Source organism: Saccoglossus kowalevskii, chromosome 10, assembly GCF_978046115.1.
Source record: "Saccoglossus kowalevskii chromosome 10, keSacKowa6.1, whole genome shotgun sequence".
NCBI classification, from domain to species: domain Eukaryota; kingdom Metazoa; phylum Hemichordata; class Enteropneusta; family Harrimaniidae; genus Saccoglossus; species Saccoglossus kowalevskii.
In genome coordinates, this window is record NC_140650.1 from 5,792,689 (window position 1) to 5,820,538 (window position 27,850).

Here is a 27,850-nt window from a genome sequence, read left to right on the forward strand (position 1 = left end):
AATACAACGCTGTTCATAAAACATTATAAAATGTATTTGAAAATATTAAAACGTTCAAAATGACTATAACACACTGGACACAGAAATGCTTGAAACTACATGGTGTCTGTATAACTATTGTATTAAAGGGCGGTAGTCGTCGCGCCACGCATTCGTGAGATATATGGGTCTCATGTGGACAAAAATGGCGACTTTGACTTTGACAAAAAAACGTAATACAATTATTTTGGTCTGACAGTTCATGTTATTTTCATATTTTCTTGTTCTTTTTCAGTCACTGTAAAATGACATTGTCCTTTGTAACATGTTATGTAATTACAATGAGTATACCTTGAGGCCGGAGGCCTACAGTATTATGAATAAATGTATTTATTTATTATTACTACTAACAACGGAATGCCGTTTTCGACATTTGACAACGACAATGACCAGTACATCTACAACTGTGCTAGTAATTACTATGCTGGCTGGTGGTTCAATCATTACACGGACGGCAATCTGAACGGGTTCTACTATACTACAAAACAAGAAAACTATCATGGAACTTTCAACTGGTTCACGTGGAATTTGTACGAACCTTTGAAATCGGTTACGATGAAATTACAACAAGTTAACTGAGTATAATAATTAAATAGAATAATAATAAAAAAAAATATGAACAAAAATGGCGACTTTGACTGTTGTGCAGATGAAGTACAAACTGAAACGTTACCAAGCTTTATTTGGGTATTTTTTAGGTGATTGGAAGATATTGAAAAAGTCAACGGCAGTAAATCAGTGCAAGTCGCGTCCAGGTCAAACCTCATACTTGTGATTTCCATTAGAAGAGCGCATTGGATTGTGGGAAAATTATTATTAATCAACACAAATGTCGCACACGGACAGCGCAACGACTGCCACCATTTGACATTGAACACTTGTATCCATGTTGTCTCTTCTGATTATTTTACGTGCAAATGTTTAATTTATTGTGCATTTGCAACAGAAACCGTACATGTATTCCATGTTTTCAGACCATGGTGTGGCCATTGTCCTATCAAAATAACATTATGGAAATTTAACTTTTAACGCAAACCGCGCCCAGTCTAATTCAAGCACATAACGATTCTTCTAAGTCGCACCTTTTGTTATGTTGATAATAAAATCTTGAGATATTAAAGGATAAGGATACAATTTTATCCCAGAGTTGGTGGAACAGCTACAAATTGGAAAATTAACTTAGATTGGATAATTAATATTTATGAATTTCAACTATCAACTAATCACGTCTTTGGAATATCCAAGACCATCTACCTGTACATGTAGGTTGTGGGTGCGATTCTCGTATGTTCATATGTGTACTTGCAATTAGCACATATACAACAAGTTATCGTAAATAAGTAAGTATCGTAAATGAGTAATGACAACTTTAAAGATTGAAATTGGTCAAAGCATGTCCGAGAAATGGTAACCCCAACATGGCCATTTTGCGGGTCTGCCATTTTGAATCTAATCACAAAGCCGAATCAACTAATCATATGAGAAACTATCGATAACAATTAACATCTTGTGATTCTATTTTGCCTGTCGGTAGAATAACTAGAGATAACATGAAATCCATTATACCTTAGTATCGAATTCAAACGAAATCTATGAAAGTCTATTTTAGATATGAGCAGAATATAAAATGGGCGAAAGAAATATATATCGTATCTCTGTCGCTTAACTACGACCGATTCCTTATTTTCCAGAATTAGATTTTTTTCATCGGTTTTGTTATTTAGTAGAATTTTAAACTCGTGTATGAATCTGTCGACCATTAGCCAGGTACTAGTATAAGGGTATGTAGCATGTACACACTTGGTGTCCAAATAAACCTAGTATTACATTAAAAAATAACCACAATACATCGGGATGGATCACACGTGTTCATACAGCTTTGAAGAGTATAATACCGGGGGTGGTATCAAAGGTCAGAGTTCACGATAACGCTGGAAAGGGTGTCCTCAAATAGTTTCATTTGTTTTTAAAGTTTGGGATTTTTTGCCTGGGATCATGATAGTTCTTTGAATATATTCGAACTACAAGCTTTTGACTCGTCAAGTAAGAGTATCCGTTGTTAGTACAGGGCACTCGCGAGGACACCGGTATTTAACGGGCGTTGATCGTCACGCAATGCGTGTTCGAATTTTATGTGTTTTACACGCGTTGTATACGTCGCTATGAGTCCTACATCGAACAAGACGCGACGCGACGACTGTCGCCCTTTAATAACAACAAATTAAGGTAAACGTTACTCAGTTTAGTACACAGATTAACTTGTCAGCAGTAGTCTGCAACTGAAAATTAAAACTCTGAATAATTGTCTAAATACATTATACTGCTCAACCTTGTGTTTCCTTGGTTATTTTCGAGCATAAATACTCAAATATGATATTTTCATGAAATCAGTAATAGATTATGTATCAAAAATGCAAATTAGCGTGTTAAAGATATGCAAATTAGCCACATAGTTGAGTGAATGATTAGGTGAACAGCAACAACCGAATACAACAAAAATGAATTAATAAACAAACTTTGGTTTTGATGTAAAAAGTTGCAAAATATATTCATAGAGCAAAATATATTATTATTACATGGTCTTTATTCACATATATTTATTATACATGGTATTTATTTCTTCGGCCCATAAAGTGATTACAAACTGAAAACAAAGAACATATGTGTGTTTGTATAGTGAATATTACAATAAATCTGAAATTTTGTACCTAACATTTAATGTATGAAATACATATTCACCAAGGCGTTTTAAAATGACATCGTCATGTGATTTCATTAAAAGAATAAATTTGTTGAAAGACGGTGGATCATAGAAGTAATGGGGTAGATATCTATCACGAAATTCATTATAAAAAGGGCAGACTCACAGGAAGTGGTACTCATCTTCTATTTGGTTTGTTTCACAAAGTTGACATATCCTTTGGTTTCTTTCGATTGCTCCTCTACTTACTTCAATGCGAAGACAGTGTGCCGAACAGCGAAATCGTGATAAGGCATTTTTGTGTGAAATAACAGTTATGGAAGTGATATATTTCTCTAATATTAGATTTGTTTTAAATTCGCGATATGTATCTAATTTAGTCATGGTACAAATATCACTAAACCACTCACTGTACAAATAATCTTTAAATCTTTCGCAAAAAAATTCTAAGAATAAGTTGATATTCAGAGAGCAAAATATATAAATGGCCCAGATACATTTGTGTAAAATTCCCCCAGTTTGAATTGACTTGGTTTAACATTATACGAGTAAATAGCTGGAAACGCGTTCTCGATGGAGACGACGCATTCTCGATGGAGACGACGCGTTCTCGATGGAGACGACGCGTTAAAATACTTCATATCAAGTCAAAAATGCCAGTGCTAGAATTTAAATTTATTGAATACCAATCAATCGCAAAATTGTTGCCATGGATATGTATTTTTATCACATATAATTTGTATACTATATATATTGGCTACATGTGGGTATTTTTTTTTCAGACGTCAAGAAGGTCACCCAGGTACAAACCAAGGTGACAATAATGAAAAACGCCAAGGTGTGTCATCGCCCTCTTCGTCGTACTTACTTATGAGTAACTTGAACACGCTTGTGAAATACCATTCCGTTTACAAGTCACGGTGATGCTGGATTTGGTTCAAATGCTGGTAAAAGTTATTGTTTTCTCCTAATCCTTCTTCTAATTCTTCTCAGTTGATGGAGTTTAGAGCCAATTTTCTTTTTTGTAAAAGATATTTCTTATAATGCTAAACTGAGAACCGAATTCCAGATTTGTGTTTAGTGTTCACAGTTGGTTTTTACTGCTGGGTTTAATTTAACAATTACTTAAGCTGTATATCAACTACTGTAGTGTTTAGAGTTTGCGTTTGTAAGTTTGTAGAAACAGATCATTTAATACATCTTCAAATTTCAGTACTGTTTTGTGAAAGTTCAACCAGAGAATGATAGCAGTCAATTTTTCTTTTTCAAATTTGTTCTGTGGCCCTCCACAGTTGACCACGCCGAATCAATTATGTTGTATAGAAACACTTATTTCGCATGTGTAAGTGTATGATAAATGGTGAAAGCCGGGTTGCCGCAAACAAACAAGAGGCGGACGTTTTCAGTATCTTCTTTCCCCCTTTGCTTCATCTTCAATATAAATAGCTTCATTTTTGTTATTTCTTTCATAGAGAAATCATTTGTTTATTGTACCTTGCTTTCCAGTAGGGGGAATTTTCCCTCACTTCTTTCATTCATTCAGTCTTATTGTTCCACCACATTGCCAGAGTTTCGTAATATTTGACACACTAATGTAACGTAAATTGTTTACATGATACAATAAGAGTAATCCCTAACTCAAACTATTCTCTCGGGACAAATGCGTAAAACCTTCAGTCTTTCACAATTCTCGTACCTCATATATATATTAGGACAGAATCACGTATACACTTGACCGAATCATTCATTTCACTGTCTTGCTTTAATAACAGTAACTAGTGAGTAGTAACACGGGAAAGTAATGAATAATAAAAACAGGGATATGTCCAGCATTTAATAGGCAGTGGCGCATTATGCAATGTGATGCGTTATTGCTTTAAAAACAGGAGTATTTAGTGATTTGGACTGATGGAGCGTTTTCCAAGCAGCTGATAGTGACTCAGATAAGAAAAAGACGGAAAACAACTTAGTATATCGTGTAAGTGTCATGAACATGGAGACTATGTTCTATATTCTCTTGATGGTGTTCATTTCTGTACAAGGAAATGTGCCAACAGATTTTCCATCGGCAAATCGACTTGGTGTCGTTGATAACTTCAGCGGGAAGAAGAATGTGCTCGTTTTTCTGTCTGACAACACGTTAAAAATGAAATACTCAACATCGCCCGAAACTTGGAGTGGTTGGATAGACATGGGGTCACCTGCAGGATTACATCTCATCTCGAACCCAGCAACAGTTCACGGACATAAAAACGAAGTTCATGTCTACGTTCAAGCCTCCGATGGACAAGTCTACAGAGTGGTTCAAACGATGCTGCAAACGAATGTCACGGTACCCCCATCGTTCAAACCTTGGCAAAAAGTGTCTTCAGAATCGCAAATACCACGAGACACAGAAGCGTCCTTGAGCAGCAAGGACTCGGTCACTGCTGGCCACTTTCGCGGTAACATAGTCGTGTTTGCAAGGTCCTTGAGTCAGAATTCTAGTCACTTGTACTGGAGCAAAGAAAATTCGACAGGTGGATTCACATCTTGGGGGCGTATTGGAGGTGGGAAGGCAAACCTGCACAGCGACGCTGCCGTCGTCTTCAACGGTTTCTCGGGATATTACGAAGCATTCGCCGTGATGAACGATGGTAAACCATACCGTATGTGGCAAAAAGGTGGCAATAAATGGTCCGACTGGAGGACCCACGGTAAGACTCGGAAGTAGTGTGGTATAAGTTTGAAACGCCAACTGTGGTTGAACTTACTAGTTCATTGACCTTCACCATAAGTTCATTGCCCTATATGCTCACATCCTTTCAATTAATGTCGATGTATACACCGAAGCCAACAAAACCATGTACGTTATAATGAATTAGTTACTGGTGGTGGTACCGGCCTAATGAACCCAATCGTCTCGTTTGAATTTGAATAAGATACATTTCAAATGAAAACAATTAGGGTTATAAATATTTATAGTTATAAAGATGGGTCCTTGACTCGAGTGTATTCTTGGATTAGTGTATTTTCACCAGTCTTCTCTCATTGAGATGTGGAGGTTAAGTGTTACAAGGTGATACTAAAAGGGGTGTGTCAGAGTTTGTTGTTTGTTGTTGAGATAGACAGCTATCTTGTTTATTGACTTTAGTATTCTTGTAATCTTTGGTTGTGCAGTTATTCACTTGTATGAGCTTTATGTTTAGATTTAATTTATACTGGAGTTAACAAACTATGCTCATGACTTGAAATAATTTCTGTCAAATTCCCCCAAAAAGTATAATTTTTAGAAACACTATCGATAATTTATTTATAAACTGAAGCAAATATTGGTGCGAGTTCAATTGCATCCTTTTGTAACCATGCCCTGTGAAAGATAGAAACCAAGCGGAAAATAAACATTTTCAGGCATTTGTGTAACAAAAAACAGGAATGGAAATATAGAAAATTAAATGAAAATATGATTCAAACTTCCTTAATGAGCAGCAACATCAAAAATGAAAATCGATACAACACATTTTAATCACAACAACACCTGTTTTCCACAAAACTTGTTCAAGGTGACTCTATGGGTGAAAATAAACCTCAAACTGAATTGCAAAGTTTATCAAATCATAACTCAAAGTTTGTTCAAATATTGTGACAGGAAAAGGTTATAAATTAATTTACCCCCCCCCCCCAAGTATTCATTTCCCAAACATTAATGGTATTATTTACTGATTTACTGGAAATTTTATATTATTCAAATAATTCATAGCACTTTGACCATGCTGTGTGTTGATTTCATTGCTTTCAACTATGTTGAAATATGTAAATTATATTTCGAGGAAGAAGCTTGCCAGTTGTCCCACTGTTGATTTCGACAACTTGTATACTGCCCTCAAATAAAATTAAAAAACACATAGCATTCACATTCTATGCAGTGATTGGACAATATGGATCCATGTGAGAATAAACATTTTTGCGCCATTTCCCGTGCAAGTGATCTATTTCCTTAAGGAGATAGCTTTAGACTGGTGATGATGTGTTTCATATTAGTTATGTAATGCCATTATAAACGTGTGGTAATATTCATTGCAAATGTGTCTGGAACTCAGATGACAAGTTTGGGGAATTTTTTCCTGATTACATGCGTGACAGTGGCAATAGCTGCAACTATAAAAAATTTATTTTTAATAATGATCTCCTGTGTCACTAGTGCATTAAATCACTTGCAAGAAAAATATAAAGCTGCTGGACTGTGTCCAGGTCTCTAGAATTTGTCATCTATTGGAATCCAGTTTCATCAAGGAATTACAAACAATATGAGAACTTACTGGGGCCCTGGGCGTAATCATGTCAAACATGTTGTCATTTTGAGAGAATAAGCCTCTCACTGATGATTTTATGTGTCACTTTCCATAACAGTGTGCATCATAATTTCCAAGGTACATCACCTATTTCAACGATGCCGACTACATCAATTTACATCAAATTTTACATGATATAACCTTATATAGGGTCACTTTTTTGTGTCTAAAACAGTATTTCGGTGAAATTTAGTCATCTTTATGTGGTTATATTTAAACAAAAAAGTGTTCGAAATCACAGGTATTACTGCTTTAACAAAAACCCAGGGTGCCAAAAAGACATGTAAATTACATTGGAACTTACCAAAGGTGGTTACTAACACAGCTGGTTTAACTGTAACCTTGTATACTGAACACACCATACAATGTACCTCTTATCATATGCCACAATGTTACACAATGGGTGATGGTGAGGGTGTCCATGGTGTTGTAAAACATATGAACTTCATCTGATGACTTTATATAATATAACTTTCCTCTTCTGTAGGTGACAGTCACCCTGCTGCAGTGAAAACCAGTATGCCAGTAGCACTGCCAATGAGTAATACGTTCTTTAATAATGCCTTAGAAGTGTTTATTCTTGGCACTGATGGACATGTACATCACATGTTTCAGACTACATGTGACCATGTAGACAATCCATGGGGTTACTGCACCTGGGGGGTATGGCACACAAGAGGAAACAAAGTACCAGTTGGGAATATGGTAAACCAGCTGACTGGTGGGAGTAATATTCATGGTGGGAATGAGGTGTTCACTGTTGATAACAAAGGAAGGTATGTAACTAATTAATACCATAGTGTTTGGTCCATTATCATCATGTATTATGTGAGTAATACAAATAGACCCAGTGTGTCCATGGCTATTTCTGTCATACAATACAAATAGACCTAGTGTGTCCATGGCCATTTCTGTGATACAATACAAATAGACCCAGTGTGTCCATGGCTATTTCTGTCATACAATACAAATAGACCCAGTGTGTCCATGGCCATTTCTGTCATACAATACAAATAGACCCAGTGTGTCCATGGCCATTTCTGTCATACAATACAAATAGACCCAGTGTGTCCATGGCTATTTCTGTGATACAATACAAATAGACCCAGTGTGTCCATGGCCATTTCTGTGATACAATACAAATAGACCCAGTGTGTCCATGGCCATTTCTGTCATACAATACAAATATAGCCAGTGTGTTTATGGCCATTTCTGTGATACAATTCAAATAGACCCAGTGTGTCCATGGCCATTTCTGTCATACGATACAAATAGACCCAGTGTGTCCATGGCTATTTCTGTCATACGATACAAATAGACCCAGTGTGTCCATGGCCATTTCTGTGATACAATACAAATAGACCCAGTGTGTCCATGGCTATTACTGTGATACAATACAAATAGACCCAGTGTGTCCATGGTCATTTCTGTGATACAATACAAATAGACCCAGTGTGTCCATGGCCATTTCTGTGATACAATACAAATAGACCCAGTGTGTCCATGGCCATTTCTGTGATACAATACAAATAGACCCAGTGTGTCCATGTCCATTTCTGTGATACAATACAAATAGACCCAGTGTGTCCATGGCCATTTCTGTGATACAATACAAATAGACCCAGTGTGTCCATGGCCATTTCTGTGATACAATACAAATAGACCCAGTGTGTCCATGGCCATTTCTGTGATACAATACAAATAGACCCAGTGTGTCCATGGCTATTACTGTGATACAATACAAATAGACCCAGTGTGTCCATGGTCATTTCTGTGATACAATACAAATAGACCCAGTGTGTCCATGGCCATTTCTGTGATACAATACAAATAGACCCAGTGTGTCCATGGCCATTTCTGTGATACAATACAAATAGACCCAGTGTGTCCATGTCCATTTCTGTGATACAATACAAATAGACCCAGTGTGTCCATGGCCATTTCTGTGATACAATACAAATAGACCCAGTGTGTCCATGGCCATTTCTGTGATACAATACAAATAGACCCAGTGTGTCCATGGCTATTTCTGTGATACAATACAAATAGACCCAGTGTGTCCATGGCTATTACTGTGATACAATACAAATAGACCCAGTGTGTCCATGGCCATTTCTGTGATACAATACAAATAGACCCAGTGTGTCCATGGCTATTTCTGTGATACAATACAAATAGACCCAGTGTGTCCATGGCCATTTCTGTGATACAATACAAATAGACCCAGTGTGTCCATGGCTATTTCTGTGATACAATACAAATAGACCCAGTGTGTCCATGGCTATTACTGTGATACAATACAAATAGACCCAGTGTGTCCATGGTCATTTCTGTGATACAATACAAATAGACCCAGTGTGTCCATGGCCATTTCTGTGATACAATACAAATAGACCCAGTGTGTCCATGGCCATTTCTGTGATACAATACAAATAGACCCAGTGTGTCCATGGCTATTTCTGTGATACAATACAAATAGACCCAGTGTGTCCATGGCTATTTCTGTGATACAATACAAATAGACCCAGTGTGTCCATGGCTATTTCTGTGATACAATACAAATAGACCCAGTGTGTCCATGGTCATTTCTGTGATACAATACAAATAGACCCAGTGTGTCCATGGCCATTTCTGTGATACAATACAAATAGACCCAGTGTGTCCATGGTCATTTCTGTGATACAATACAAATAGACCCAGTGTGTCCATGGCCATTTCTGTGATACAATACAAATAGACCCAGTGTGTCCATGGTCATTTCTGTGATACAATACAAATAGACCCAGTGTGTCCATGGCCATTTCTGTGATACAATACAAATAGACCCAGTGTGTCCATGGCCATTTCTGTGATACAATACAAATAGACCCAGTGTGTCCATGGTCATTTCTGTGATACAATACAAATAGACCCAGTGTGTCCATGGCCATTTCTGTGATACAATACAAATAGACCCAGTGTGTCCATGGTCATTTCTGTGATACAATACAAATAGACCCAGTGTGTCCATGGCCATTTCTGTGATACAATACAAATAGACCCAGTGTGTCCATGGCCATTTCTGTGATACAATACAAATAGACCCAGTGTGTCCATGGCCATTTCTGTGATACAATACAAATAGACCCAGTGTGTCCATGTCCATTTCTGTGATACAATACAAATAGACCCAGTGTGTCCATGGTCATTTCTGTGATACAATACAAATAGACCCAGTGTGTCCATGGCCATTTCTGTGATACAATACAAATAGACCCAGTGTGTCCATGGCTATTTCTGTGATACAATACAAATAGACCCAGTGTGTCCATGGCCATTTCTGTGATACAATACAAATAGACCCAGTGTGTCCATGGCCATTTCTGTGATACAATACAAATAGACCCAGTGTGTCCATGGCCATTTCTGTGATACAATACAAATAGACCCAGTGTGTCCATGGCCATTTCTGTGATACAATACAAATAGACCCAGTGTGTCCATGGCCATTTCTGTCATACAATACAAATAGACCCAGTGTGTCCATGGCCATTTCTGTCATACAATACAAATAGACCCAGTGTGTCCATGGCCATTTCTGTGATACAATACAAATAGACCCAGTGTGTCCATGGTCATTTCTGTCATACAATACAAATAGACCCAGTGTGTCCATGGCCATTTCTGTGATACAATACAAATAGACCCAGTGTGTCCATGGTCATTTCTGTCATACAATAAAAATAGACCCAGTGTGTCCATGGCCATTTCTGTGATACAATACAAATAGACCCAGTGTGTCCATGGTCATTTCTGTCATACAATAAAAATAGACCCAGTGTGTTTATGGCCATTTCTGTGATACAATAAAAATAGACCCAGTGTGTCCATGGTCATTTCTGTCATACAATAAAAATAGACCCAGTGTGTCCATGGCCATTTCTGTGATACAATACAAATAGACCCAGTGTGTCCATGGTCATTTCTGTCATACAATAAAAATAGACCCAGTGTGTCCATGGCCATTTCTGTGATACAATACAAATAGACCCAGTGTGTCCATGGCCATTTCTGTCATACAATAAAAATAGACCCAGTGTGTCCATGGCCATTTCTGTGATACAATACAAATAGACCCAGTGTGTCCATGGTCATTTCTGTCATACAATAAAAATAGACCCAGTGTGTCCATGGCCATTTCTGTGATACAATACAAATAGACCCAGTGTGTCCATGGTCATTTCTGTCATACAATAAAAATAGACCCAGTGTGTCCATGGCCATTTCTGTGATACAATACAAATAGACCCAGTGTGTCCATGGTCATTTCTGTCATACAATAAAAATAGACCCAGTGTGTCCATGGCCATTTCTGTGATACAATACAAATAGACCCAGTGTGGTCATGGTCATTTCTGTCATACAATAAAAATAGACCCAGTGTGTCCATGGCCATTTCTGTGATACAATACAAATAGACCCAGTGTGTTTATGGCCATTTCTGTCATACAATAAAAATAGACCCAGTGTGTCCATGGCCATTTCTGTCATACGATACAAATAGACCCAGTGTGTCCATGGCCATTTCTGTGATACAATTCAAATAGACCCAGTGTGTCCATGGCCATTTCTGTGATACAATACAAATAGACCCAGTGTGTCCATGGCCATTTCTGTGATACAATACAAATAGACCCAGTGTGTCCATGATCATTTCTGTCATACAATAAAAATAGACCCAGTGTGTTTATGGCCATTTCTGTCATACAATAAAAATAGACCCAGTGTGTCCATGGCCATTTCTGTGATACAATACAAATAGACCCAGTGTGTCCATGGCCATTTCTGTGATACAATTCAAATAGACCCAGTGTGTCCATGGCCATTTCTGTGATACAATACAAATAGACCCAGTGTGTCCATGGCCATTTCTGTGATACATTACAAATATACCCATTGTGTCCATGATACAATTAATTCATTATTAATTTATGTAGATATTGTATCAATAGTATTAGACTACTCATTTACACTTTTATGTTATAAAAGGCATAAAAGTTCATTCATCCGTGCTTGTTGTTTCAGTCTATGGCATCTGTGGCAGTTAAAAAAGGGTGGTGCATGGAGTAACTGGAGGCAGATCAATAGCTCTGTATTCTCATCAAGCCAGCCACGGATAGTGAAGGATGATAAACACTGGTGGATGGCATTTGTATTGAATATAAACAAACAGGTAGATTATGCTAAAATATTTGTTAAAGTGAAATTTTGTTAGATCATTTAATATTGAATGTTGATCACTGGTGTTTCACCTGTACAGTGTATGTTGGCATGGAAACCATGTATATTTTGGACTTCATGAATTAATCGCCATAAGACCATCCTGCTATCATAATAGTCATAATATTGTGTTAACCCAAACTTGTTGAGATATTATTTACTGTGTGTTACCTTATTTCATGGGATGTGCTTTTGTGTACATCACTTTCACATGGACTAATAGTGTTTAGTACTATAGTATTAGTGTAGAAAACACCAAGGAACAATGGGGTGTTGTGGGGGCGTAGACTATAAGACAACTCCCTTTAACTGACTAGTATTCTCATGAAAATGTAAATTGTAAAGTGCCTTAATTTCCCACCATAAAAGTTATGCTATAATGGCTTGTCTCTCATTAATTTTGGAAATTAACGCCATCCCTGATTGGCTACTTATTCTGTCAATCACTTGGCTGGTATATAATGAGTGAGACGCTTTGATGCATGTTCTTGTTTTATTCTCAAGATTAACAAAAGTATTAATAATGTAAACCTAGGTACCTTTCTCAGATCACTGTTATCCCCCATATAGTTGTGTAAATTTGACTCGTGAAATTTTATCTGCAGATATACTCTTGAGAAAATAAAATGATTGACTATTTACTATCATGACTCTTAGGTGGCTATTGTACAGCAAGAAAAGTCTATCCATACATGGGCCTCTAGAGTTGCCTATGGAGGAAATCTGACCGTGTCATGGTCTGTACCAATAGATGAAGCTACTAACAGTGACTGGATTGGCATTTATCCTCAGGGAACTCAGAATGACAAATATCTGGATTTCAGGTGAGGTTCATTTCCAAGTTTATGGTAATTATTACTGTTGATCAAGGATTTACTGTGTACATGCATACTACACATAGTCCCATGTTGTACAATGTGTGAATGGAACATAATGGAATGTTAAACAAGTATATTCATTTTTTTGTCTTAAAAGTAAAGTATACATGTTTTGGGTCAGTCCAGACAGTGCTGTTATTGGAATACAGAAGATAACTTGTACTGTGCCTATTTGATCTCTATATCAGATATGTTCAGGGATCTCAGAATCCGAAGAGAAATCCTGTACCTAATGGGAGTGTCACTATGAATTCATATCTACCAAATGGTACATATGATATCAGATATCTTGTTAATAGGAAATTTCTGAATGTTTTGGATATACGTAAGTATGTTTTACATGGAATCCATTAGATAGCATTCTATGAAGTTTGAATGCCAAAGTTACACAAAAATCCTTATAATTGTAGCCAGTAGGAAATTATGTTTATGTGGTCAAAAATTAACAGAGAAATTACAGAAAAATGTGCAAAAGTTTGTTCCAAAATTTGGGCTGAAAAAATATGGTGCTTAGTAGATCATTTGAATGACATTTTGGGTACACTGGTAAATCCAGCAATAAGTCTATATATATGAGGCAAGACATTCATATTTTTGCTATGTGTTTTAAACAAACAGAATCCTCCAACAAAACAACTCATTGTGTTGACACTGCGCTGTATATCCATATCTAATAGTATATCAGTGCTGATTGTCGGTGCACTAGTACTGTATATTAGTTATAAACAACAATGGATCCCTTACAACACTGTATCAAATGAGGGGAAGGGTCCATATGGCAAAATATAATGCGACATTGTAAATCACAAACATCAGAATTAGACAAACTTAGTTAAATTGTGCGGCTTTTTCTTAACATAAATAGAGGTTTACAATATCATGTGATAAAGCAATGATGTCATGGAAACCTTTAATTCTGTTGCTAATAATGGCTGGTAAGTATGTGACATTTAGAAACTCAGGAGAGAAGGTCAATTTTGAAAAAAAAAAATCTGCACAGTTTGTTTACAGGGGAAATTACAAAAAAGTGATGCTTAAAAATCATATTCATATTTGATAGAGGAAAGCTAATTACAATAAGTGTGAAAATAAATTTAAATGTAATTAAAAAAAATTATTTATACAGTTTATCCTTTCACAGAGTTTCTAGTTTCAAATATATATATATTTTTTTATTTTTTGTTTTATTTTTTTTTTGTTTCTAAGAATAGTATTTGGCTATGTTCTGTTCAAAATGAATAATGTCAATAAAGTTATTATATAATAAAACCTAACTATTGCATTTGCATACACCAGGATAATTTCACCGTAATATTTTTCTTTCAGAGGTTGAATATTACAATGGTTCAAGTGAAGCTGAGTGGAGACAGCTATATAAGGGATTAGCTGTTGGATTAGGAACTAAAAATACCAACCTAGTGGAGTGTGTGGAAGATGGTGATCTTACTATACAGACATTTAAAGAATCATTTATTGCATTTGAGAACCGTGAGGTGAGTGCTGTGTTGGGGAATAAAAATATGTACATATCAATTGTAGACACGATTTGTGTATAATTCATGTTTTATCAGTAATATCGATTTTATGCCATGGGCAAGGAGTCGTATCTAAGTATTTAGAATTATATGTAGGAGTTAAATGTGCTTGATTTCTCTCCGGTGATATTTAGAAGGCGGGTGTCAAACGATATTTCAACTGCTTTTCCTACTTAAATTTCTGATGATTGTTCCGCAAAATGGTCTGCCATTGTCCATCCTGAGACATATTTCTGTACCAAATCTGTTTATTCTTTGCATGTGCCTGTAAGTACTGTACGTGGGACACATGCACATGCAATGGTTTAGTGATTCAATCCAAGATGGCTGACTGTCAGCCATCTTGCTTTTGAAAATGCAGTATTGTGAACAGGCTTTTTCATTTTGATTCCAATTTGGTAGATACATTATACATGTTATGACAATTTGTTCCATAATCAAATCAAAAATGGTTAACTGAAGGTCATCTTGTTTTTTGACCATACTAATATAATGGCTCTAATTAAGATCATTTTCATTCATATTTGCATGTACAGTATCCATGTTGGAATACATGTCCATCTTGGTTTTTGGTGTGGTTTCATTGACATGCTTGGTCTGTTTTTGTAAATTTGGTACATACATTACGCATGTTGAAATATATGTTCATGAATTCATTATGTGATCAGATCAAAATGACTGACTGGCGTTTGAAAATGTATTATGTTCGTGTTATTAATCACATTTCTGTCACATGCATCATAAAATATGCTTATGTTTATTTGTAAGAATATTTTTGTATTAAATTTTTATAGTCAAAAATCAAAATAATAAAAAAAAGATGATCTAAGATAACATGAGTGAGTCTGGTTACAAATGAATTTATGAATGGCAAGATTTCGTCCTAAGAGGTATATTACAATTATGAGCGTGAGTAACCTTAACTGACTAGTATTCGCTTGAAATTGTAAAGTGCCTTAATTTCCCACCATGAAAACAATGTTAGAAAGAGTGTCAGTGGGTAACACCTAACAAATAAGCTGGCACATGCTTACAATACAGAAGACAAGCACTTTACTTGAGTTTAGATACAAATATTGCATAAATATGGGAAATAGCAAATAGAAATATAAAGAGTGTCAGTGGGTAACACCTAACAAATAAGCTTGCACATGCTTACAATACAGTAGACAAGCACTTTACTTGAGTTTGGATACAAATATTGCATAAATATGGGAAATAGCAAATAGAAATATAATGAGTGTCAGTGGGTAACACCTAACAAATAAGCTTGCACATGCTTACAATACAGTAGACAAGCACTTTACTTGAGTTTAGATACAAATATTGCATAAATATGGGAAATAGCAAATAGAAATATAAAGAGTGTCAGTGGGTAACACCTAACAAATAAGCTGGCACATGCTTACAATACAGAAGACAAGCACTTTACTTGAGTTTAGATACAAATATTGCATAAATATGGGAAATAGCAAATAGAAATATAAAGAGTGTCAGTGGGTAACACCTAACAAATAAGCTTGCACATGCTTACAATACAGTAGACAAGCACTTTACTTGAGTTTGGATACAAATATTGCATAAATATGGGAAATAGCAAATAGAAATATAAAGAGTGTCAGTGGGTAACACCTAACAAATAAGCTTGCACATGCTTACAATACAGTAGACAAGCACTTTACTTGAGTTTAGATACAAATATTGCATAAATATGGGAAATAGCAAATAGAAATATAAAGAGTGTCAGTGGGTAACACCTAACAAATAAGCTTGCACATGCTTACAATACAGTAGACAAGCACTTTACTTGAGTTTAGATACAAATATTGCATAAATATGGGAAATAGCAAATAGAAATATAAAGAGTGTCAGTGGGTAACACCTAACAAATAAGCTTGCACATGCTTACAATACAGTAGACAAGCACTTTACTTGAGTTTGGATACAAATATTGCATAAATATGGGAAATAGCAAATAGAAATATAAAGAGTGTCAGTGGGTAACACCTAACAAATAAGCTTGCACATGCTTACAATACAGTAGATAAGCACTTTACTTGAGTTTAGATACAAATATTGCATAAATATGGGAAATAGCAAATAGAAATATAAAGAGTGTCAGTGGGTAACACCTAACAAATAAGCTGGCACATGCTTACAATACAGAAGACAAGCACTTTACTTGAGTTTAGATACAAATATTGCATAAATATGGGAAATAGCAAATAGAAATATAAAGAGTGTCAGTGGGTAACACCTAACAAATAAGCTTGCACATGCTTACAATACAGTAGACAAGCACTTTACTTGAGTTTGGATACAAATATTGCATAAATATGGGAAATAGCAAATAGAAATATAAAGAGTGTCAGTGGGTAACACCTAACAAATAAGCTTGCACATGCTTACAATACAGTAGACAAGCACTTTACTTGAGTTTAGATACAAATATTGCATAAATATGGGAAATAGCAAATAGAAATATAAAGAGTGTCAGTGGGTAACACCTAACAAATAAGCTTGCACATGCTTACAATACAGTAGACAAGCACTTTACTTGAGTTTAGATACAAATATTGCATAAATATGGGAAATAGCAAATAGAAATATAAAGAGTGTCAGTGGGTAACACCTAACAAATAAGCTTGCACATGCTTACAATACAGTAGACAAGCACTTTACTTGAGTTTGGATACAAATATTGCATAAATATGGGAAATAGCAAATAGAAATATAAAGAGTGTCAGTGGGTAACACCTAACAAATAAGCTTGCACATGCTTACAATACAGTAGACAAGCACTTTACTTGAGTTTAGATACAAATATTGCATAAATATGGGAAATAGCAAATAGAAATATAAAGAGTGTCAGTGGGTAACACCTAACAAATAAGCTTGCACATGCTTACAATACAGTAGACAAGCACTTTACTTGAGTTTAGATACAAATATTGCATAAATATGGGAAATAGCAAATAGAAATATAAAGAGTGTCAGTGGGTAACACCTAACAAATAAGCTTGCACATGCTTACAATACAGAAGACAAGCACTTTACTTGAGTTTAGATACAAATATTGCATAAATATGGGAAATAGAAATAGAAAGAGTGTCAGTGGGTAACACCTAACAAATAAGCTGGCTCATGCTTACAATACAGTAGACAAGCACTTTACTTGAGTTTAGATACAAATATTGCATAAATATGGGAAATAGCAAATAGAAATATAAAGAGTGTCAGTGGGTAACACCTAACAAATAAGCTGGCTCATGCTTACAATACAGAAGACAAGCACTTTACTTGAGTTTAGATACAAATATTGCATAAATATGGGAAATAGCAAATAGAAATATAAAGAGTGTCAGTGGGTAACACCTAACAAATAAGCTGGCACATGCTTACAATACAGTAGACAAGCACTTTACTTGAGTTTGGATACAAATATTGCATAAATATGGGAAATAGCAAATAGAAATATAAAGAGTGTCAGTGGGTAACACCTAACAAATAAGCTTGCACATGCTTACAATACAGTAGACAAGCACTTTACTTGAGTTTGGATACAAATATTGCATAAATATGGGAAATAGCAAATAGAAATATAAAGAGTGTCAGTGGGTAACACCTAACAAATAAGCTGGCACATGCTTACAATACAGTAGACAAGCACTTTACTTGAGTTTGGATACAAATATTGCATAAATATGGGAAATAGCAAATAGAAATATAAAGAGTGTCAGTGGGTAACACCTAACAAATAAGCTGGCACATGCTAACAATACAGTAGACAAGCACTTTACTTGAGTTTGGATACAAATATTGCATAAATATGGGAAATAGCAAATAGAAATATAATGAGTGTCAGTGGGTAACACCTAACAAATAAGCTGGCACATGCTAACAATACAGTAGACAAGCACTTTACTTGAGTTTGGATACAAATATTGCATAAATATGGGAAATAGCAAATAGAAATATAAAGAGTGTCAGTGGGTAACACCTAACAAATAAGCTGGCTCATGCTTACAATACAGAAGACAAGCACTTTACTTGAGTTTAGATACAAATATTGCATAAATATGGGAAATAGCAAATAGAAATATAAAGAGTGTCAGTGGGTAACACCTAACAAATAAGCTTGCACATGCTTACAATACAGAAGATAAGCACTTTACTTGAGTTTGGATACAAATATTGCATAAATATGGGAAATAGCAAATAGAAATATAATGAGTGTCAGTGGGTAACACCTAACAAATAAGCTTGCACATGCTTACAATACAGTAGACAAGCACTTTACTTGAGTTTGGATACAAATATTGCATAAATATGGGAAATAGCAAATAGAAATATAAAGAGTGTCAGTGGGTAACACCTAACAAATAAGCTGGCTCATGCTTACAATACAGTAGACAAGCACTTTACTTGAGTTTGGATACAAATATTGCATAAATATGGGAAATAGCAAATAGAAATATAAAGAGTGTCTGTGGGTAACACCTAACAAATAAGCTTGCACATGCTTACAATACAGAAGACAAGCACTTTACTTGAGTTTGGATACAAATATTGCATAAATATGGGAAATAGCAAATAGAAATATAAAGAGTGTCAGTGGGTAACACCTAACAAATAAGCTTGCACATGCTTACAATACAGAAGATAAGCACTTTACTTGAGTTTGGATACAAATATTGCATAAATATGGGAAATAGCAAATAGAAATATAAAGAGTGTCAGTGGGTAACACCTAACAAATAAGCTGGCACATGCTTACAATACAGTAGACAAGCACTTTACTTGAGTTTGGATACAAATATTGCATAAATATGGGAAATAGCAAATAGAAATATAAAGAGTGTCAGTGGGTAACACCTAACAAATAAGCTTGCACATGCTTACAATACAGTAGACAAGCACTTTACTTGAGTTTGGATACAAATATTGCATAAATATGGGAAATAGCAAATAGAAATATAAAGAGTGTCAGTGGGTAACACCTAACAAATAAGCTGGCACATGCTTACAATACAGAAGACAAGCACTTTACTTGAGTTTGGATACAAATATTGCATAAATATGGGAAATAGCAAATAGAAATATAAAGAGTGTCAGTGGGTAACACCTAACAAATAAGCTGGCACATGCTTACAATACAGTAGACAAGCACTTTACTTGAGTTTGGATACAAATATTGCATAAATATGGGAAATAGCAAATAGAAATATAAAGAGTGTCAGTGGGTAACACCTAACAAATAAGCTGGCACATGCTAACAATACAGTAGACAAGCACTTTACTTGAGTTTGGATACAAATATTGCATAAATATGGGAAATAGCAAATAGAAATATAAAGAGTGTCAGTGGGTAACACCTAACAAATAAGCTTGCACATGCTTACAATACAGTAGACAAGCACTTTACTTGAGTTTGGATACAAATATTGCATAAATATGGGAAATAGCAAATAGAAATATAAAGAGTGTCAGTGGGTAACACCTAACAAATAAGCTTGCACATGCTTACAATACAGTAGACAAGCACTTTACTTGAGTTTGGATACAAATATTGCATAAATATGGGAAATAGCAAATAGAAATATAAAGAGTGTCAGTGGGTAACACCTAACAAATAAGCTTGTACATGCTTACAATACAGTAGATAAGCACTTTACTTGAGTTTAGATACAAATATTGCATAAATATGGGAAATAGCAAATAGAAATATAAAGAGTGTCAGTGGGTAACACCTAACAAATAAGCTTGCACATGCTTACAATACAGTAGACAAGCACTTTACTTGAGTTTGGATACAAATATTGCATAAATATGGGAAATAGCAAATAGAAATATAAAGAGTGTCAGTGGGTAACACCTAACAAATAAGCTTGCACATGCTTACAATACAGAAGACAAGCACTTTACTTGAGTTTAGATACATATATTGCATAAATATGGGAAATAGCAAATAGAAATATAAAGAGTGTCAGTGGGTAACACCTAACAAATAAGCTTGCACATGCTTACAATACAGTAGACAAGCACTTTACTTGAGTTTGGATACAAATATTGCATAAATATGGGAAATAGCAAATAGAAATATAAAGAGTGTCAGTGGGTAACACCTAACAAATAAGCTTGCACATGCTTACAATACAGTAGACAAGCACTTTACTTGAGTTTGGATACAAATATTGCATAAATATGGGAAATAGCAAATAGAAATATAAAGAGTGTCAGTGGGTAACACCTAACAAATAAGCTTGCACATGCTTACAATACAGTAGACAAGCACTTTACTTGAGTTTGGATACAAATATTGCATAAATATGGGAAATAGCAAATAGAAATATAAAGAGTGTCAGTGGGTAACACCTAACAAATAAGCTTGCACATGCTTACAATACAGAAGACAAGCACTTTACTTGAGTTTGGATACAAATATTGCATAAATATGGGAAATAGCAAATAGAAATATAAAGAGTGTCAGTGGGTAACACCTAACAAATAAGCTTGCACATGCTTACAATACAGTAGACAAGCACTTTACTTGAGTTTGGATACAAATATTGCATAAATATGGGAAATAGCAAATAGAAATATAAAGAGTGTCAGTGGGTAACACCTAACAAATAAGCTTGCACATGCTTACAATACAGAAGACAAGCACTTTACTTGAGTTTAGATACAAATATTGCATAAATATGGGAAATAGCAAATAAAAATATAAAGAGTGTCAGTGGGTAACACCTAACAAATAAGCTTGCACATGCTTACAATACAGTAGACAAGCTCTTTACTTGAGTTTGGATACAAATATTGCATAAATATGGGAAATAGCAAATAGAAATATAAAGAGTGTCAGTGGGTAACACCTAACAAATAAGCTTGCACATGCTTACAATACAGTAGACAAGCACTTTACTTGAGTTTGGATACAAATATTGCATAAATATGGGAAATAGCAAATAGAAATATAAAGAGTGTCAGTGGGTAACACCTAACAAATAAGCTTGCACATGCTTACAATACAGTAGATAAGCACTTTACTTGAGTTTAGATACAAATATTGCATAAATATGGGAAATAGCAAATATAAATATAAAGAGTGTCAGTGGGTAACACCTAACAAATAAGCTTGCACATGCTTACAATACAGTAGACAAGCACTTTACTTGAGTTTGGATACAAATATTGCATAAATATGGGAAATAGCAAATAGAAATATAAAGAGTGTCAGTGGGTAACACCTAACAAATAAGCTTGCACATGCTTACAATACAGAAGACAAGCACTTTACTTGAGTTTAGATACAAATATTGCATAAATATGGGAAATAGCAAATAGAAATATAAAGAGTGTCAGTGGGTAACACCTAACAAATAAGCTTGCACATGCTTACAATACAGTAGACAAGCACTTTACTTGAGTTTGGATACAAATATTGCATAAATATGGGAAATAGCAAATAGAAATATAAAGAGTGTCAGTGGGTAACACCTAACAAATAAGCTTGCACATGCTTACAATACAGTAGACAAGCACTTTACTTGAGTTTGGATACAAATATTGCATAAATATGGGAAATAGCAAATAGAAATATAAAGAGTGTCAGTGGGTAACACCTAACAAATAAGCTTGCACATGCTTACAATACAGAAGACAAGCACTTTACTTGAGTTTGGATACAAATATTGCATAAATATGGGAAATAGCAAATAGAAATATAAAGAGTGTCAGTGGGTAACACCTAACAAATAAGCTGGCACATGCTTACAATACAGTAGACAAGCACTTTACTTGAGTTTGGATACAAATATTGCATAAATATGGGAAATAGCAAATAGAAATATAAAGAGTGTCAGTGGGTAACACCTAACAAATAAGCTTGCACATGCTTACAATACAGTAGACAAGCACTTTACTTGAGTTTGGATACAAATATTGCATAAATATGGGAAATAGCAAATAGAAATATAAAGAGTGTCAGTGGGTAACACCTAACAAATAAGCTTGCACATGCTTACAATACAGTAGACAAGCACTTTACTTGAGTTTGGATACAAATATTGCATAAATATGGGAAATAGCAAATAGAAATATAAAGAGTGTCAGTGGGTAACACCTAACAAATAAGCTTGCACATGCTTACAATACAGTAGACAAGCACTTTACTTGAGTTTGGATACAAATATTGCATAAATATGGGAAATAGCAAATAGAAATATAAAGAGTGTCAGTGGGTAACACCTAACAAATAAGCTTGCACATGCTTACAATACAGTAGACAAGCACTTTACTTGAGTTTAGATACAAATATTGCATAAATATGGGAAATAGCAAATAGAAATATAAAGAGTGTCAGTGGGTAACACCTAACAAATAAGCTTGCACATGCTTACAATACAGTAGACAAGCACTTTACTTGAGTTTGGATACAAATATTGCATAAATATGGGAAATAGCAAATAGAAATATAAAGAGTGTCAGTGGGTAACACCTAACAAATAAGCTTGCACATGCTTACAATACAGAAGACAAGCACTTTACTTGAGTTTGGATACAAATATTGCATAAATATGGGAAATAGCAAATAGAAATATAAAGAGTGTCAGTGGGTAACACCTAACAAATAAGCTTGCACATGCTTACAATACAGTAGACAAGCACTTTACTTGAGTTTAGATACAAATATTGCATAAATATGGGAAATAGCAAATATAAATATAAAGAGTGTCAGTGGGTAACACCTAACAAATAAGCTTGCACATGCTTACAATACAGTAGACAAGCACTTTACTTGAGTTTGGATACAAATATTGCATAAATATGGGAAATAGCAAATAGAAATATAAAGAGTGTCAGTGGGTAACACCTAACAAATAAGCTTGCACATGCTTACAATACAGTAGACAAGCACTTTACTTGAGTTTAGATACAAATATTGCATAAATATGGGAAATAGCAAATAGAAATATAAAAGTTTGTGACCATATATTGGATTGCAAATTTAGAGTTTGGATACAAATATTGCATGAGTTAATGCTAAGAAACAACACTAGAGACCAAGTCTTGGCTGAGAGCAGAAGTGGTGTGAGCCAATCAAGCGTTATCGCCGAAACCTACTTTGTGATGTGAGTCGCAGATTTGATTCACAGCAAAGAGAGTTTAGAGGCCAGTCAACACAGTCAGTCGCCGCGGATACCATTTCCGTGCACGTTTGACTCTATTTACGAAGAATGGCAGCGTGTTAATCGAGTGGTGCCTGCATGCACTGCAATGACAAACCCCCTTAACTTTTTGAAACAATGTTGAAATGTAATACAGGTTGATGCAAGAGTAGAATGTTTAAATTATGAGGTAGCAGGTGGGTGGGATACTTAGTAGCTTGGAGACGACTTCAGATCGCTTGCTGAACGTAGAATGACTATGCTAAGGTGAAGCAGGATACAGGAAAGCTTGACGATTGAATGGCAAGTAGGATCAGGCAAATGATTGTCACAGGAGTACAAGCTTAGAATATGCATGTGAATGGAACTAGCGCAGGCAAGGCATGCTTGAGGTGGAAGGTCACATGCCTATGAATGGGGGCACACGTTGATGTCATGTGCAGGGGATTACGCCTGGCATGCGTTGCATATGTCATGTGTTGGGGATTAAGACATTAACACTGACTCCGCTGGTGCGTAATCATGCTAAAACCAAATATATTAGATTGCAAATTTAGAATTCATTTAATAAATTTGATTTTTGTTGCTAGGCTTGCAGCAATCCTGGCTAGGAAATGTCATAGGCCTGTATATGGGAGGCTCTCAGTGTAATTTTCCTGTCATCTGAGTACCTGTAACTGTATATATATCCTTGTCAAAATTACTGTGTGGTACTCTTGGGAAATCACCAGGTGTCCATATACAGAACATAACTATCCAGCGAACCCCTGCATGTAAAATGCCAAGAAAGATACATTCAAATTTAGATTCAGCAACTCATATTTACGATATCTATATATCACATCTAGTTTTAGTCATGGGTTAGTCCAATATACATGACACAACTTTGAATGTGAAAATTTAATGACAAATATCACTTTCAGGTACACCATGGTTTGCAGTTGTTTGGAAAAGCTTTAGAAGATGTGGAGAAAACATTGGTTAAGTGTTTGGAAACTGACCTTGCCAAGGCCTTGGAAAAGTTTATTACTGATCTAATCAAGTGTACTGAGTCTGAATGTTTGGATTTCATCATCGATTTGTTAAATCTAGGGCTGATTATCTTGTATGAAGATACTTATGAGATTTTTGGGGACATTCATGCAGCATCTAATTCATTTAACCTAGTAAAAGCCTATGAACAAGGAGGGCTTTGCATTGGACGTGTGGTGCAGGCGTGCATTTCTTTACCAAAATAAGAATCACAATTGTATGCCAAAAATTATTGTCCAAGAATTTTGTTACCAGTACATAAGAATATTAATACACACAATGTTTTGGCCACAATGTATTTGTGATTTAAAGGATTTTATAACAGTTGATGTGATTGGTTTAGAAATGACTATGTATAATTTGTACTTTATTATAAGCCAATGAATAGGGATATTAGGTTTGTAATTTGCCATCACATATTTTTTTTTATTTGAATGATTTAGCATTACGGTAATAAATATTAATAGTCATGAAAAAAATTGAAAATTGTGAATTTAAGATGCAAGATAATTTTATCTGTTGTATTGGAATAAAACAAAATATGATTTTTGTTGGATTTGTTCTTTGTAGCTAAAATGTATTATCAATAATATTGTATTATTTTTGCTACACTGTCATCAAAAGCAGAGCAGAGTTGTTCATATTACTTGATGTTTATTGTCCATCAGATGTTACTGTTCCCTTCAAAGATGTATTAAAATGTATGCAAGAATACCAGGATACTGCAAATTCTTGGTGTGTATGAAGAAAAAACTACCGGGGTACTTCATATTTTCTGAAAATATTATAAACTTCCAAAGACATCCTGAGATGTTGGTTGGAGTGTCCCTAGCAACCAGGAACATGTTTATAGCAATGGCATAGCTGCTTTTGTGATTTTTGTTGAAGCCTTTCTATTGTGCTGAGGCCCCAATTGTTGCCAGTATTATACAAATGACATATCAAATTCTAATTTTCTCTGTGATGTGCAGATTTGACTGGGATTATAGGCTTACTGGATTAGTGGGTTTGTCACTAAAAAGTAGAAGCTTAACGCGCATAAGTAATGACAGTCTGTCGGATTTAGCATACTTTGAAAGCAACCTGAATCACAGTATATAATAAATCTATAGAATATACACAACAATAGAAAGTTTATCACAAAATTGTACCCCCAGAGAAAGAAAGAAATCTGAATCGGGGTAATGAAAGCAAGCATTATGACTTGGAAGTTATAAAAAATGATGAAAGAAATGTACAGTATCTGGCTTACAGGTTTGGAGAAGTCAAAAAACAAATTGACTAGGTATACTGTAAAACATGTTAAAAAAGCGGTATGCAATTTTAGCGAATTGTAGTAAAATGACATAATAGTGAAATGTTGATTTAGCGAATCTCTCTTGTCATTGTTGATTTATTTGTTTGGCGGCCTTTTTGAATTTATAATAAAGTCATTAGCGACATCTTGAATTAGCGAATCAGTTCTCTCGCTAAATTCGCGAAAAAAACATGCTCGCAAAAAAGACATGTTTTACAGTATATCACATGAAGTGGATACATTTCCCAAGAGCTGGCAATCACCTAAGGTAATGGCAAATAATTCTGTTAGTGATTTTACAAAGAAATTAAACATACATGTACCTTTTTCCAAAGTAAAATGAGGCAAATTTTAAACGTAACATTTTCACACACAAAAAACAAAAATAGTCTTTGAACAGATACTGGACATGTGTATTAAATGATTAACCACAGTTGATGACAGATTGGCCATATTTTTTATAGAAATGACAATATTTGATTTGATATTCATCACTCTTGATGTTGGAATTAGCCAAATTAAGATTGCCTACATTTAGTGTAGGATTGGCGATATTTGGGATTGGCTTTGGCCACATTCATTAGATATAGTATAGGATTAAGCGCATATCGTCTAATATTGGCCACATTTGGTATAGGATTGGCAATTTATGGTCTGGGATTGGCCACACTCAGTGTAGGATTGGCCACATTTGGTCTAAATAATAATAATAATATTTTATTAGCCTTTGAAACAGCGTAAAAAGTAACATACAAGTCAACAAGAAAAGAAAAGAAAAACAATCTATGAGAAGCATTAATTCATACATGTAAATCATTCAGTTTCTCGTTTCTGAATTTCTGGTGAGAAAGTTTCGGATTTCGTTTGATGTATTATTTCCCAAATCCTTATTGATTGCCCATAAAGCATCACTGAAGAGAAAATTAAATTTGAAATTAATTCCTCTTGAGAAAAATCTATGTACAATAGTTGGTTCTCCACCACTTTCGACTATCTAATATTTGGCACAAACTATGATGGCAGACCAAATCTTGGTAACACTCTAGTGATAAACTACTGAATATCATTTTCAATGCAGTCTTCGATTCCTGTATAATGCTACACTGAAATAAATGCTGATCTTGTATGATGACACAGTCATCTTCCCCCTTGCACAAGATCATGAGCAATCCCAAAAAGAGAATGTGTGTGCAACACCTGATCTGTTCCACTTTCACACTGTATCCAGTATCTCCTTGATTGCATAAATCGGTTACACCAAATCCACTAGTACTGGGGGTTTCCCGGTGGGTTTTACCTGACTTGGTGTCTTCAACACCAAACACAATCTGTTTATTTTAAATTACCCCCGTGAGAATTTGTGTCATTTATTTGTTGAGACAAATAAATGACACAAATTCTCACGGGGGTAATTTAAAATTTGAGTATTGAATCAAGTCAGTGGGCTAGCTATATGAGTTTGATAACAGTTCAGAAATAAGCACCCCAAGTGCCAATAAAATCGGCAACCTAGAGTCCATAATGCCTCCAAGTGACCAGTTTAAAATTTGTGACACCATGAAATCTGTGGGAGATTTAGTGACAGGGAGCGGGGTACGACTTCACTAT

General features: G+C 35.1%; 1 protein-coding gene across 1 annotated transcript; it reads left to right on the forward strand.

Moving 5' to 3' along the window:
* The first annotated feature begins 4,669 nt into the window (after nucleotides 1-4,669).
* On the forward strand, nucleotides 4,670-25,657 carry LOC102804574 (uncharacterized). Its single transcript, XM_085504173.1, has 7 exons — nucleotides 4,670-5,436; nucleotides 7,559-7,847; nucleotides 12,136-12,283; nucleotides 12,988-13,154; nucleotides 13,397-13,533; nucleotides 14,535-14,701; nucleotides 24,837-25,657. The coding sequence occupies exons 1-7, from the start codon at nucleotides 4,728-4,730 to the stop codon at nucleotides 25,149-25,151; spliced, it is 1,932 nt and encodes a 643-aa protein (XP_085360299.1). The 5' UTR covers nucleotides 4,670-4,727; the 3' UTR covers nucleotides 25,152-25,657.
* The last annotated feature ends 2,193 nt before the right edge of the window (nucleotides 25,658-27,850 follow it).